This window comes from Chiloscyllium plagiosum, unplaced genomic scaffold (assembly GCF_037043375.1).
Source record: "Chiloscyllium plagiosum isolate Xiang-an unplaced genomic scaffold, Cpla_swu_hap1 HiC_scaffold_4, whole genome shotgun sequence".
In the NCBI taxonomy this organism is placed as follows: domain Eukaryota; kingdom Metazoa; phylum Chordata; class Chondrichthyes; order Orectolobiformes; family Hemiscylliidae; genus Chiloscyllium; species Chiloscyllium plagiosum.
The window spans coordinates 62,889,942-62,905,720 of record NW_028270142.1 but is presented as its reverse complement, the minus strand read 5'-3'; the positions used below and the strand labels follow the sequence as shown (position 1 = coordinate 62,905,720).

Below are 15,779 nucleotides of genomic sequence, written 5' to 3'. Positions count from 1 at the left end.
TGTGTTATATTTAGATAGCTTGGTTTCTTTTTTGTTATTTAATTTGTGTAATAAACTTTTGTTTTATTATCAAAGCCAAATCTGCAGCCTTATATGCTCTTGTTTCAATGGAAGATTGCCGCATTGGAAAACAAACTATAATCTATCAAGTCAATTTTCATTCTGTGATCTTATTTATCCAATCGTGATCATAACAATGCTGAAATTTGAGATGGAATTAGGTGAATAAATGACTAAACAGTTTAAATGTAGTTAACTTTCATCACTTTGGTTTTATTACTCACACCACTAGCCATCCAAACATGGAAATTGATCTGACTTGATTACAGCTCTATCCCCCTGCCTTGTCACAAAGGCAGCATAATGCAAATTATGAAAATCTTTAAATTATTTGAAAAGTCCTATTTTGGAAAGCCTTTTCTGTGGCTTGTTGTATTGGATGTATGTACAGCTTGACAGTAACTGGGTAGGATTCCCATCATGGAAAGTAGTAAACTACATTCCAATAAATTTAATACCAGTCATAGTGAAGTACAGTGTGCCACAGTGATCAGTGCCAGAGTCTCAACTTTGTGCAATTTATATAAATGACTTGGCTAAAGGTATGCTTGTCAAAAATAGGTATGAAAGTAAGTTGTGAGGAGGAAATGAGGTGACTTCAAAAGAATAGAGATAGGTTGAGTGAGCAAAGATCTGGACACTTCAGTATTATGTTGGAAAATGCGTATTCACTGATTTTGGCAAGAAGAATAAAAAAAATCAAAATGGTGAGAGCACTAAGACACATGGAATGTCTTAGTGCACAAATCACTAAAGATTATGATGTAGGAACATTAAGAAACTAGGGAAGCTTATTGGGACTAAATACAAAATGGCACAGATTATGCTCCAGATTAACAGGATGTCAGTGAGACCACATTTGGAGTATTGGGTGCATTATTGGTTTCCTCGCTGAAGGAAGCAGATCAGAGAAGGTTTACTAGATAATACCTGGAGCGGAAAGATATTATTGAAAGAAAAAATTGACAGGCAAGACTTTTATATGTTGAAGCTGAGAATAATAAGTGTCAACTTGATCAAAACATAAAAGATCCTGAGGTGGGTGACGCAAAGGGTTACGAGAAATTTTATTCAATCTGGCAAATCTAGAATCAGTAGTCACTTTAAAAATAAGGCATCATCCATTTGTGAGATTGTTTTTCTCACAAAGACTGGAGTATCTTTGGAATTTTCTTCCTCAGAAGATGGTGGAAACAGTTTTTGAATATTTTTTGATACAGACATAAATAAATCAATTCTTGATAATTAAGGGAGTGAAAGGTTATTGATGGTAGGCAGGAACCCAGAACACTCAGATTTTTCTGAAAAGCAGAGCAAGTTCAAGGTGTTAAGTGGCCTACTCTACTCCTGATTTGTATGTACATAACAGAAAAGCACATCTCCGTTTCAGTTCTCTCTCAAATGCCAAATCACCCACTGCGTTAGCTGTCCACTGACAAATTAACAGGGAATGAGGGGAATAAGTTCTAGTGAATCTTTTTGCGCAGATGGTTATGAAGTGACCCTCTCCCTATGCACTTGCCTTGTAAGCTGTCGAGTTCACTGACACTGCTCTGCCTTGTGATGTGATGCCAGTACGCACTTCGAGGGAGTGTTATTGTCATGAGTGCCATCTCCTCGCTGGGACTGGACTGCAGCTGAAATACAGAAGCAGAGTGTTTTTAGACACAGTGATGCAGCATTGAAAGAAATGACAGAACTTCAGAGAGAAGAGCACCTTTGAACAAGTACATACAATAAAGTGAAAACTTCAAATGTAGTGATACAGCCAAGATTTTGTGCACAGGATTTATCAGACTGCGGACTGATAGCGTAGAGCAGTGAGGAAGGGGGTGGGGAGTCTCAGATTTTCATCTTGCACACTGTGATAGCAGTTTCTAGGTTAGATGTAACTTGTTCCTACCGTTAATGCCATTCCCTACTCACAATATTCATGATTTTACAATACTAATTAATATGCTCTCACTCTGTAAACAGTGGCAATCTTAAGCTTCCATTTAAAACAGTTAGCATATTTGGAAATATATAATAATGTTGGAAATTAGTGATTGAAGTGTTCCATGTTGAGTTCTTTACAGTTAAAGGTAACTGTTGTTAAAGTGCCTGAAACAATTCTATTTCAATTAATTGATCCTTGTCTGATCCTTGTTCATCAATGGAAAACAGTTTGTAGCAAAATGCTTGGTTCCATCAAAACCTTTGCTGCTATCAGTAGCAGGCTGTCATTTGTTGAAGTAGTACAGATTTCTGAGGCAAGTCCTTGGGGAGGTTAGAGTCGAGAGTGTGGTGCTGGAAAAGCACAGCAGGTCAGGCAGCATCCGAGGAGCAGGAGAATTGACGTTATAGGCATAAGCCCTTCATCAGGCACACTCCAGACTCTGATCTCCTGCATCTGCAGTCCTCACTTTCTCTTTTGTCAGGTTAGCAAAGCTGTCTCACCCAATGTAGTGGTGATTGATAGAGTCCTGATGGTGCTTTCTTTATAAATCAGGCCTCTCATAGCTTCTGCTGCTGCTCAATCCCTTCCACAAGTGTAGCTAAAAAAAGTGTATTTTGTGGAAGAGCTACTTTTAGGGTCTGAAAAAGGGTCATCCAACCTGCTCTATGCCAGACCTCTGCCCAACTACTATTTTGCTTTTAAAACAATGCCAAGTTGCCAATTATCATCAAAATTATTTAAGCTGGATGGTAATTATGAATTCATTTGCATTTACATAACAAAATCTTAACTCAGCAGCGCAAGCTGGAAGAACAGCATCTTATTTTCTTTTCAGAACCTTGCACCTGTCTGGACTCAATTATCGAGTTCAACAATTTTACGCTTAAGCACCTTCTCCAATGTCCTTACCACAATCTCCATACCCAGGGCTTTGTCATCACATGGGCTGCTACTATAAACAATCCATTATGAGCCACTTAAGGTCCCAATTAACAGCTGTTCATTTTCACAGGCTGACCTTTACATTCATTTGTCTACCCAACTATTTCTCTCTCGGTTCCATCTCCACCTACTTCTTACCTCTCACCCCACCTATTTTCAGCATATGCTGTATACCAACCTCTTCCTATCTACAATCAATTCTGAAGGAGGGTAACTGGACCTGAAACATTAACTCTGCTTTCTCTCTGCAGATGCTGCCAAACCTGCTGAATTTTTTCAGCAATTTCTGTTTTGTTTCGGATTTCAAGCATCCACAGCTTTGTGTTTTATTTTGTTTAGTGCTTAACTCAGGATTGTTCACTTTATCACTGTGAATCATGTTAAGACCTATTTGCACACCTCGGTCCATTGTTGCATTAGCACCAAATTTCCATTACTTGGAAAATACAGCAAAGTTCCATGCATTCCCTTAAATGCCACATGACTATTATCCCAACCATGAAAATGTTAGAATGCCTGACGAGAAGTTGAAAGAGACTATTATTGTCCACACAATAGCATGAGAACAGGTCAAAGGCTACTCAGCCTGTGCCATTTGGCTTACCTCTTGACCACTCTCCCAATTTCCAAGACTGAAGTCAAGAATGTGATAAAATCATGTCCATCTCCCAGGATGAGTGCAGCCAGAATACTTGTGAATCTCAATAGTACTTAGGGTAAAACCATTCAACATAATATCTGCCACTATATTTAAGATCAATTTATAAGGAGGTAGTGACATAATAATAATAATGTCACTGGACAAGTCATCTAGAACCATAGACTAGAGCCCTGAGGACATGGATTCGAATCTCACAATTGCAGATCATGAGATTTGAATTCAATAAAAATCTGAATAAAAAGCTAATCTAATGGCAACCATATAACCACTTGATCATCATAAAACTCATCCTATGTCCTTTAGGAAAGGAAATCTGCCAGACTCACCTGGCCTGGCCTGTATGTAGCTCCAGGCCTCCTTGTGTGTTGGACTCTCAACTACTATGTGTGACTAAGGATGGGTAATAAATGCTGCCTTCGCCAGTGACACCCATATCCATGAATGAATAAAGTAAACAGGGAATACTGCAGCAACCTTCCAAGCTCACTTCAACAGTAACTTCCTCTGCTGTGATTTCTTTCATCAAGGAAAACAATGCTGTTAGAGCCTATACCCCTCCGAGGCACAAATCACCTACAATTGAGAATACACTGCTGTTTCTGGATTCCATTCTCATGGAATTCTCCATCTAATGTCATTTCTACCATAAGAACTGCAACTATTCAGGGAAAGAGGCCAGGGTCATTTCTGAGAGCCAAGACAACGGGCAATAAGTGAGCCTTATCCGTGCCACTCATATAATCAATTTTTTAAAAATCAAATAAAATGCAGACTAAATTCATTTGCCAGGAAATCTACATGTTGTTTGGCAAATATGTCATGCACCTTAACTGTCACCCAACTGGATCAAAGTTCAAAAGCATAAGTCAGGTTTTGGTAGTTAGATAACTATTGAGGAAGAGGTTTTCCCTGTGAAAAGCACAATGAAGTGCTTCTCCATTACTGGGTATTGTATATTGTTTTTTTTCTTATACAGTGAAATCGCATTGTGAGGTTTTAGTTTATGTGTGAGAGTTCAACAAAATTGTTTTGTTTGATATTTTAATGGCGGCACTAATCTTCTTTTGGAGAAAAACATGCTAGGATATAGGATAACACATTTAGTTGTTAATTGTACTGAGTGCAATTTCATCCCTTTGATGTTCTGAACATCTAAAGGATGAAAGAACATTTTGTAAAGAACATGTCACATTGTAAAGTGACTCCTACATTAAGCCCATCGATTGCATTCTCCCTGCTCATAATTTGCACCACTCTAGCATTTGTCACAGACCTAATTTTTGCTGACAGCATTTTACAGAGTTAAAAATCACACAACACTAGATTATAGTCCAACAGGTTTATTTGGAAGCACTAACTTTGCTACCAAATAAACCTGTTGGACTATAAACTGGTGTGCGATTTTTAACTTTGTCCACCTCAGACCAAAACAGGCACCTCCACATCATAACATTTTACAGTTATCAGTTAATCCCTTAAACACGTAAATCAAAACAGACTTTTCTTTTGCCATCCTATAACTGCACTTCCATCTTGCTGCTGTCCATTTTTCTGTCACTTTTTACTTCTTACTTTCCTCTTGTTACAGAATAGTTTTGACTATGGATGTGAGTATATCATTGGTAGAGTCATAGAGATGTACAGTATAGAAACAGACGCTTTGATACAACTCGTCCATGCCAACCAGATATCTCAACCATTTGTCAGCACTTGGCCCATATTTCATATAATCATAGACCCATCCAGATGCCTTTTAAATGTTGCAATTGTACCAGCCTCTACCACTTCCTCTGGCAGCGCATTCCATACTCGCACCACCCTCTGAGTGAAAAGGTTGCCCTTTAGGTCCCTTTTATATCCTTCCTCTCACACCCTAAACCTATGCCCTTTAGTTCTGGACTCCCCCACCCCAGGGAAAATACTTTGTCTATTTACCCTATCCATGCCCTTCATGATTTTATAAACCTCTGAGGTCACCTCTCAGGCTTAAACGCTCCAGGGAAAACAGCCCCAGCCTATTCAGCCTCTCCCTATAGCTCAAGTCCTCCAACCCTGGCAACATGCTTGTAAATCTTTTTTGACCCCTTTAAAGTTTCACAACATCCTTCCAACAGAAAGGAGACTAGAATTGGCTGCTTATTTCACACACCTTCAACAAAATGAAAAGTCAGGTAGCGAATAAATATGGTTAACCACCAGCTTAGCATGCTCCACAAAGTGAAATCTGACCATCTGTATCTTGCCAGAAGTGTTAAATGGCCAACTCCGCTTCCTAATATCTTTCTGCTGTTGGGAGTAGCCCACAGTGCTCAGTTTTGATCTGCTAGATCTGTTCTGAAACTATGTCCTTGTTTGCTATCATCTGCCTGTACTGCTCACAAGACAAAGCTTTTCACTGTACTTAGGTACATGTGACTACAATAAATTATAGCAAATTTCATTTAGTGCAATACTGGTACCACACAACATTATGGTGGCTGTCCTTAGTATCAAGATGGGTTTTTTTTTGTCTCTGCAAGGATTATTGTAGTCACTCCTGTCATAGATAGATTAATCTGCATTCAGCAGATTGGTGAGGCCAAGGTCCCATTGCTTCTTCCTCCTGTGTTTGTTTTCTCAGTACCTTCCAATGGCACTGCCTGACAGATATGTCCTTCAAGTCTCAGCTACTACATTCAGTGGTGCAAGTGCCAAACCATTCCTAGTGATCAGCAGTGAAGTCCCTCCAGCCAGACTGCATTGTGTGCTCTTCGTATTCTCAGTGCTTCCTGCAAGTAATACTCAACATGAAGAAGTAACCATTCATCACTAAGGGAGGTTTCATTGCTCACATGTGAAGTGATGTCTTGAAACCTCAGCGTCAATGTTGAAGGTTACCAGACCTACTCTCTCCCAAACCCTAATGTACTGTCACCTCTGACATATCTGTCCTGTGAATGGGACAGGACATAGACTCCTCAACACTATCTCAGGGTAAGACAATGGCTGAAAGGTATGTTTTTGTGAGGCTGTTGAATGACTTGTTTGTGGATCAACTGTTGGCAACGTTGGCACAAGTTCTCAAATTCTGGATCAGTGGTGCTGGAAGAGCACAGCAATTCAGGCAGCATCCGACGAGCAGCATTGTTTTTGCCTAACAAGTTCTCAAATGCCAGGGCCAATAGCTTTTCAATGTGAATGGACTGGCTGTGGCTTTCTCATGTCCAGGATTTAGGGTGATGCTGGCTTGTCCCTTCAGGTTATGCTGATTTCATAGCAGTTTGGTGTACAAGGCAATTTCAGAAGGCAGTTAAGAGTCAATTAATCATTTAATCAGTGAAAACTGTTATAGCAGGAATGTCACTGGACAAGTAATGGAGAGCCCAAGCCAACACTCCAGATACTTGGAGTTCAAATTGTCCCATGGAAGATAAATTTGATTGATATCTAGAAATGAAGCTAGTTCCAGTAATGGTGACCATGACAACAGATACTGATCATCATGAAAACTCATCTGATTCACTAATGCTCTACTCTGATTTTGACTCCAGGTGAATGTGAAATGGTTGACTCTGAATTGGGCTTTCCATGGAGTTCAATGGCAAATATGGATGAATAACAAATGCAGACAAAATAAAAGATTATAAATTTTAAAGACATTAAGTGAGTAGGCACAATAAGCTGCATAAATGGAGGCAGCAAGTTACCAAAATGGGCCAAAGACTAAATGGTAACTGATACCATTCAGTGTGTGAAGTCACCTACCCTGAATCTGTGAAACACAAACTGTAATATTTTCCTTGTGGTGAGAAATTAGGAGACGTGCAAGAACAGAGATATTTGGGATGTTCTCAAGCACAGGTACAAACTAGTAATCAGAAAGGTCAATGTTACATTGTCCCTTATAGAACAGTATCTTGATGACAGCAGTGCTTGCAATACACCTTGGGTGCCTCCAATGGTTAATATAGGTGACAACCAGAGACACCTCAGTCTATCCAAATTCTCCTGGCCAGGCAACATTCTGGTAAATCTCTTCTGCATTCTTTCTAATGTAATCACATCCCTCATATAGCGTGGATTCAAGGACTGGGTCTAATCAACATTTTATACAGTTCCAGTATAATGTCCCTGCTGCTAAATGTTCTGCCTCAGCTAATAAAAGCAAATATCCATTATGCTTTCTTAACCACTTTATCAATTGCTCCATTATCTTAAGAATCAGTGGGTTATGCACACCAGGATTCATCCAATCCTCTGTGCTTCCCAAGATTCAACAGTTCATCATTTATTCCCTTGCCTTGTTTGTTCTGCCGAAATGCATCACCTCACAGTTTTCTGGATTGAATTCCATCTGCCACTGCTCAGCCCATTTGATCAGAGCATCTCTGTCCTTTTGTAATCTAAATCTAATCTAAGCCTCATTGTTTACCACCTTACTAATTTTTGTAGCAAACACAAACTTACTGATCAACCCCCCCACATTCAAATTTGTATATATCACAAACACATGAGAGACATGGATGCAATTTGCCATTTATCAGCCCGAACCTGAATATTGTCCAGATCTTGCTGTATATGGACATGGACAATTTCAGTATCCGGGGAGTTATGAATGGTGGTGAATACTATGTAATCATCAGCAAACATTCACACTTTTGATGAAGGAAAGGTATTGATGGAACAGCTGATGATGACTGGGGCTAGGACACCATCCTGAAAAACTCTTACAGTGGTGCATGGGGTTGAAATGAATGATCTCCAACAACCACATGATATTTCTTTATGCTAAATATGACTCCAACAGAAAGTAGAAAAAATAAAGAACTGCGGATGCTGGAGATCAGAAACACAAAATCAGCAACTATTGGAAAAACTCAGCAGCATCTTTGGAGAAAAAAACACAGTTAACGCATTGAGACCAATGACCCTTCTTCAGAAGTGACTGCAGCTAGGAAAAAATGGCATTTATGTATTGATGATGTGTGGGGTGGAAAGGAATCAGTGCATAGGTGGAGAGGCAGCCCAGAGAGAAAAAAGAACAGGCAAAGGGACTGTTTATAGTGAGCCGGGGAAGAAGAGAAGCTGAACAGGTAATGATCAGGGTACACGAGTGGGTGAAAACAGATTGGCTATGCTGAAAGCAACTCCTGTCATGACAGGACGTGGGGTGTGGGGATAGATAACAGACATGCAGTGAGGTGACCATGCTCTAAAAATTGTTAAACTCAACAATGAGTCATAAAGGTTGTAAGGTCCCCAAGTGGAAGGTAAGATATTGTTCATTGAGCCTCACTGGAGCACTAAAGTAGGCCTGAGACAAATTTTTTGGAATGGGAACATGTGATATGCTGAAGGTCTTTGAGAGAGTGGCCTGACCTTAGTTGGAAATGTTACAGAAAGTTAATTAAGCCAGTGTGTCATTCAGATAGACAAGGTAGTTAAAGTAATGACCTTGGCATTCTTCTTCTACGATTCCTTCTCTGTAATCTGCTTTGATACTGAAAATCAGTTACAAAGTTCCTCAGCTAGCTCAGAGGCTAACTTGTCGCATTTATAATTGGGCTTCAAGCCTTATACGTGCCCTTATCTTATCTGAAGCAACTTGCTTTCACTGACAGGTAGCCTTGCATGATATGTCCAGCTCACCAGCACGTTTCCCCATTCTGAAAGCATAATAATCACCAAATTTGCCCGTTGCTCAGTTCACTCCAGTTTTCCAAGGAGATTGCACAGCTGGTCGGATGCTCCTCCATCAGACTTGACTAGTTCGGCAGCAATTCCAGAGATTTTTTTCAGTTTTCATTGTTCTTGATGCCTGCTTTATCCTGAGAATTGCATTCTTGTATGATTCTAAGACCCCAAGGGTGTTATTAAAATTGGTTTGACAGTTTATCGGATTTGCAGACTATTCTTACTTTTCCTTCATGTACATATCGATAATCAGCAGATTTTCTCTGTTCAGTGTTGCGCTATAATGCAAATTTCTTTCTTGATTGAAAACTACTTTGTTTTCCCCCCCCAATTTAAGAGCATTTTACCTGGTTGCAGTGGCAGATGCTTTTTTCCCCATTGTGATGCATTTGTTATTTGTCCATCTTTCACAATGTTTCTTCACAACCTAATAGCTTCCCTGATAGCAGAGGAAATTATGATACTTTACTCTCCTTAAGGTGGTTATTACTGAAGTTAAATATTTTTACTGAATTTCCTTTGCTTTTTCTTGATTTCCTACCTCTGTGAATGTTCTTGCATTTTTATCTTTGGAAATTTTAATTCTTGCTGCTTATTTGCACAGTACATATCAGGTCCTTTTTACACGACCCAGGGGGTTTTGACAGATGAAAGATGAGACCTGTTGTACATACAGACAGAGCATCCAGAAATCTTGCACAATCTCCGAGGCTGACGGAACCATTTTTTTAGGGCCTTTTCCTAAAGGAAAATGCTTACTGAAAATGAGTTACAGTGGCAACAATAATTATGGCAAAAAAAGTTGACAGTGGCTATAAGTGGTATCTTAGCAAGTGGAACTTCAATTCATGTTGGAGTTGTAACTTTAACTTTCTCATTCTACAGACAATGCCAGACCTGTTGAGCTTCTCCAGCACTTTCAGTATTTGCTTCATATCTACAGCACCTGCAGTATTTTGCTTCTATTCGCAAAACTTTGAGCCGGTTGGTCTTAATTCTACATGAAAAATTGTACAAGGACGTTTTTTAAGCTGGCAAACAGACCATCAGCAATATCTGAGCATTAAAAATCTGATCATGTGATAATATCTTGGACATATGACTGCTGACTGATCTGGTCAGAAATGCATACCACTCGCAAGGCTGCTGTTATCTAATGGTGAATTTGTTAGCGATAGCAAGGTGACTATATTACCATACTTTCAGTAAATGACTGATACACCCAATAGCTTGATTCTTATGGGAAAAAATGCACACTCTCAAAGCGACATGTTAAAATGTTTGATACCAAGGTGATTGGTTTGGGTTAGGAAATTTCCTGACTTGGCAGACCCACGTCAGTATAACTCACAGGGTACATTTGCTCCAAAGGGTAGGCAGGAGTGGGATTGAGTCAGGCCTACTAATTCTAGAAACAGTTCAGAAATGTTGATCAGGATGTGAGAGTGCTGAGGTGGCCTGGTTAGAGGTCGCACCCAGCTTCTCTGGGATTATGGTGCAGTTGTCCTAAAAGCATTTGACCTTCTAGTCCTCACCCCTAACATCTGCACCCAATCCCTATAGTCCCCACATGCCCCTTTCATGTCCTTTACCACCACTCACCAAGCATCAACTCGAAACTGAGCAAATGAGTCAGATAACAAAATTGGCAAGACTCAAAATGCCAAGGAAAAAAAAATCAGTAAATTGTTTCAAAACATCTACTCTTCTTATGACCTTACGAAAACTTCAATCAGACCGAGCCACTGTTTCAAAAACAAAGCATTCTTTGTTTTCATACCTTTTAATATTGTCCAAATAGAGACACAGGCATGGGAGAAACGGATAAAAAAAAATTATTATGACCTCAGAAAGATGTCAACCACAGGAAATACTCTACTTCCATCTGTCAAAACAGAACATCTGAACTCATCAATGTGATTGCTTTGGCAGTTTGGCCAAGGGTTTATCATGAGGCTATCTGGGAATCATAATCAATCAACAGATACAGATGGCCACACATCTGTTTCTCCAAACAGCCCAAATGTCTATTGGGCTGAAAATGTCTGAATCAGGTTCAAAGCACCATTTTCAAATGTCTGTCCAAAACCACAAAAATACAAGCTAACACCTTTCTGTTGCTCCCATTGTTAAATCACAAACAATTCCCCAGCTAAGAGAACAGAGAAATCTCTTCCATAGATATCCCTGATATTCCTAGTCACAAAGTGTAGTCACAAACACACAATCAGTTCAGGTTAAACGATCAATCCCTAATTTGTGGAGATGATTTTGTCCAACACCTCTACTGAACCATCTGGTTGATATGAGGAACCGACTGCGCTTGTGATGCCAGCTTCAGCATTATTCACTGGTATAACTAACATTTGAACCACTGCACAACCTTAGGAGGTACATTTTTAAGACATGCTAGATCAAACCTTTATCTTTGCATTAAAATGTTACATTATAACTGTTATGAAACTAATCGATGTAACAAATAAGTTTATTATTCATGTCTATGGGAATGAGAAAACTATTTGACATAATGATATTTTACTCATATTTTTTCGCTAAAAGCTGGTCATTGACCTATATTTTGAGAAATTGATCAAACTAGTGGATTTGAAAAAACTTCATTCCCTAATAGTATAAACTCCACTTACAACTTAGAAACTACAGATGCTAAGTGTTTAATTTTATTCAGTGATGTATGTGATATGATCTCACTTTCTCTGTTAAGTGGAATTGCAATTTTAACTAAATCTAACACAGAATAAATCCAAATTGTCACAGTGGCTCCCAGAAGTTGTATTGATTTTATTTTCCTATAACTAATTTTGTAACAGAGTCAGTCACATATCACTGTGAAGCACTGTTTTGAGTCAGCAAGGCCAGATTGTGAGGTAATGTGACAATACATTTTGTACAGGCACAGAAGAGAAACAGCTTCTAGGAAATTCATTGCGACCACAGGTACTAACATACAGCTTTTGGAAGTTTTGTCTCATCCACAGATAAAGAATCCCTTCATGTTGAGTGGTGGCAACACATAGCAGGACATCAGCAGTTGAGTCAGAATTAAGCAGAGAGTGTTTCTATAAAAGCTGTGGATGTGTAGAGCGACTTTGTTTAAAAATAAAGAGTAGATTCCACCAAAGCTGAACAGATTGGAATTGTTAGGTTCAGAATGTTGCAATTTTTACATAATTCCTGATTCAATGATGATTCACAAGCTGAAATACGTGACAATAAAAGAAATGGCTGAGAGCAATTAAACTGTAGAGCTAATCGAAATTTGACTGCTGGTGAATCTGATATTGTTTAAAATTTGATATCTACATGAAGTAGAGACTTTGAAATGACTTTTTTGGTTATTGATCCTTGCTGCATTTCCACATTTTCAAGTACATTTTTCATTGAAAGGAGTGGGCTTTAATTGATATTAAAATATTGTTTTTCTTATTTCAACAAAGACTGACAAGTAAGGCATGGGATGAGGCGGGGGGTGGGGCATATTGATTGACTTATATTTTATAGAAGAAAGTATAGGTAGATTTTGAGGTTTCTCAGTAAAGGACTGTTCAAGAAAAAAAGCTCAAGAAAATATTCCATGTGCTTTTTAAAAAAGATGGTTTTCTAATTTACAAGGAAAGATTGACACCAATTTGTATTAAGGTGAGATTTCAACTCATTTCATCAATGTTATGCAGCACTGGAGATCTATTTTCTGATCAATATTAAATGCTTTTAGAAGTCTAATTCTCTGATCAATATTAGTGCAGCCAGCAAGTGCATTAACGTAATAAGTATTATAGAACCAATCCACTCTACTCAAATAATTAGTTTTGAAGGATTTAGGAAGGGCCAATATTATGCTTATTATTAAGACTGTGGAGCTCTTCTCTGCTGTGATCAGCCAGGTATACCTTTCTCAAGTGCTCAATTTTCATATGAGAACCTTGGCAAGAAGTGTTGGAAAGCCATCAAAGAGTACCAATCCTGTAGAGCAAATCAGAGTGAGAACTCTGGCTAACGGATCTACAGAATTCTACAACACTGTGAAGATGAAGCTTTGATTTATGTTGGAGTCTGCAGGTTGGGTCAAGGGCTGAAAATTTTAAGGAAGGTGGCAGAACAGGTCAGACTTTGCAATGTTTTGTGTTTTAGCTGGTTTGTAATGTTGGCAACTAACTAAATATGAAGGATCGTTTCTCATGACTGGTTCAAAAATCAGTTATTTGCCCACATTACTGAAAGCTCCCCATTGTGGCAGAATTTGCTGATACAGTTGAGGGCATCCTCAATGAAATGCACACCTCCTTCCCAGCTATCAGCATTAGATTGATGTAGGAGCTTTTGAAGCTCCATGAACCTTCCCTGAAAGTTAATGAAGTAACAGTTCTGTAACAATATTTGCAGCAAGGATTACACTTCCATATTCAGCCAGTTTTCTGATTATAGCAAATTCCCGATACTACACCATCAACAGTTGATTCTCTTGCCTCCGCCTCCATTGTTTTTGAAAGCAAAAGCTAGTCAGGTGTTTTTCTGTCGTTTTCTCACCAAAGGAATTTGCAAATGCTCCCATCAAGTTGCTACAATGGAATCAGTGACACAATGCCCAGGAAATTGTGAATCCTTTGTACCAAATGAAAATGAAGTCGAAATGGTACATACCCGTGTTTTTTTTTCCATTTCCAGCATTAGTTGCTCATGCTGTTCAGCGATGGCCAGAGTTGCTGAATGTACCTTCTGGTAGATGTTCTCTCCTTCCCGTGTCTGAAATGTAAAGAGTCCCTCTCCTGTATCACACATTCTGTAAATGACAAATGCAACAGTTGTCATAGTTTGCATTTTTGTTCTTTTTGAAAATACAGGTGCCACTGAACTGAATGGAAGCAAGGGAAAGTATATTCTGTTGACGTAATGATTAACTCAATGTTGCTGATCTACAGCTATTTGATGTGTGGCATCTCTCAATACCTGTTTTACACTTCTGTACTGACAGTGGAAGGCAACATGAAAATACTGACCCAGTATTTGCTGGAGGAGGGCAGTCTCCTGGCCTGCCTAAATTATGCCATTTGTTGCCCCACACTTCAGCTCAGGAAACATGCAAGGCACAAGTTTATAGATTGCAAGTTTATAGATTGCAAGTTTATAACTTCATGACGGTGTCAACAAGCATCCAGGACCTTGGTGAACACTTGTTCCAACTGGGTAACTGCTGAGCCCTAAGATTTAAAGATATAAAATGAAATAGAGGAATGATGGAGAAGGAAATGGAGTGAATTACTCACAGACGTTGAATAGAAAAAGAGAAATGAAAGAGGAAGAAAGATTAAATTAAGTGAAAATAAAAAATAGAATTATAAAATATAACTTAAAAAAGTCTCTAACAATTTATTACTTGCAAGAATGAAACTCTAGAGTTTCAACTAATCGGTCTGAACCTGAGTAGCAATGCGGCATTGCAGGAATATAAATCACACCATTAAAAGGGTCGTTTTGTGATTAAATACACAGTGCTAACTTTCTGTGATGAGTTTTATTTGTATTCAGTGCACACACGTAGTAACTGAAGTTACTTACGGGGAAGATGGTGGTGAGCTCCCGTTTTTGCAAGACTAATTATGGAATAATTGTCTCACAATCTATGGTGATTCATAACTTAGAGTATCTCTACCTTACTCAATTCTAACTGCCAGACTATTTATGCAAAATAAACTCATTGTTACTTTCCCACAACATTTTGCCTCTGTTTGAAACTCTGTTGTACAAATGCAGATTTGAAAATAATTAATATTCCTTATAAGTTAAGCCCTCCAATGAAAGGATGCCTGTCACTAAAAGACATATTTGCAGCACCTTGTCTCATTTATGTACACCTCCATCATAAGCATCCAAATGGAAATTCTTGATAAGTGCACTTATGAAAACATCATGAAATGCTGTTAAGAGAGGAGCTATGCACAGTCTCCCACTTCTATCTTGTGTAAAGGAAGGTGGATTACAAACACAAGCACTTTGCAGGAAATAGTTTGCTTTAAAAAAAATGAAAAACGGGCACCCTTTCCTCTGTTCACTAACAAAATGAGAACCACTGGTTTTCTCCACCTCCATTTGTTTGCTTTAACAATGACCTCCTTCAATCAGCAATGCTGTTGAGCTCAAGAGCTCCAAGTAAATGGGTGCATGAATGTGTTTACTGCTGTGTGGAGGAGAGTTTATTAGGAATAAAGACAATGACACATCAGAACATCTGATGAGATAACGCTTGAAAGCAATTTGCTATGGAATTAGCTTTGAGGCTATTCAATTGTGACACTGTATATTGATTTTCATTTTAGTAGACTGAATACCACACATTGTAAGGTTTTAGGAATCGTGTGCAATCTTGCTGCTCAGTAGCAATTCTATTAATGGTTCACTGTTTGTTGTCTGAGTCCAATACATTGCTTTGCTTTCAAACTTAACCAAACATTTGCAACGTCAGCAAGAATTTAAAAGCTTGCAGTTCAT

At 38.7% G+C, this 15,779-nt stretch overlaps 1 protein-coding gene across 1 annotated transcript in view; it reads right to left on the bottom strand.

Moving 5' to 3' along the window:
* Positions 1-15,779, bottom strand: part of dok6 (docking protein 6) — a 437,905-nt gene that overhangs the window by 14,589 nt on the left and 407,537 nt on the right. The window contains exons 6-7 of the mRNA XM_043688473.2: positions 13,935-14,073; positions 1,583-1,697 (exon numbers count right to left, since the gene is read on the bottom strand). Coding sequence (XP_043544408.1) covers positions 1,583-1,697; positions 13,935-14,073 — 254 coding nt within the window. The remainder of the gene's footprint in view (positions 1-1,582; positions 1,698-13,934; positions 14,074-15,779) is intronic.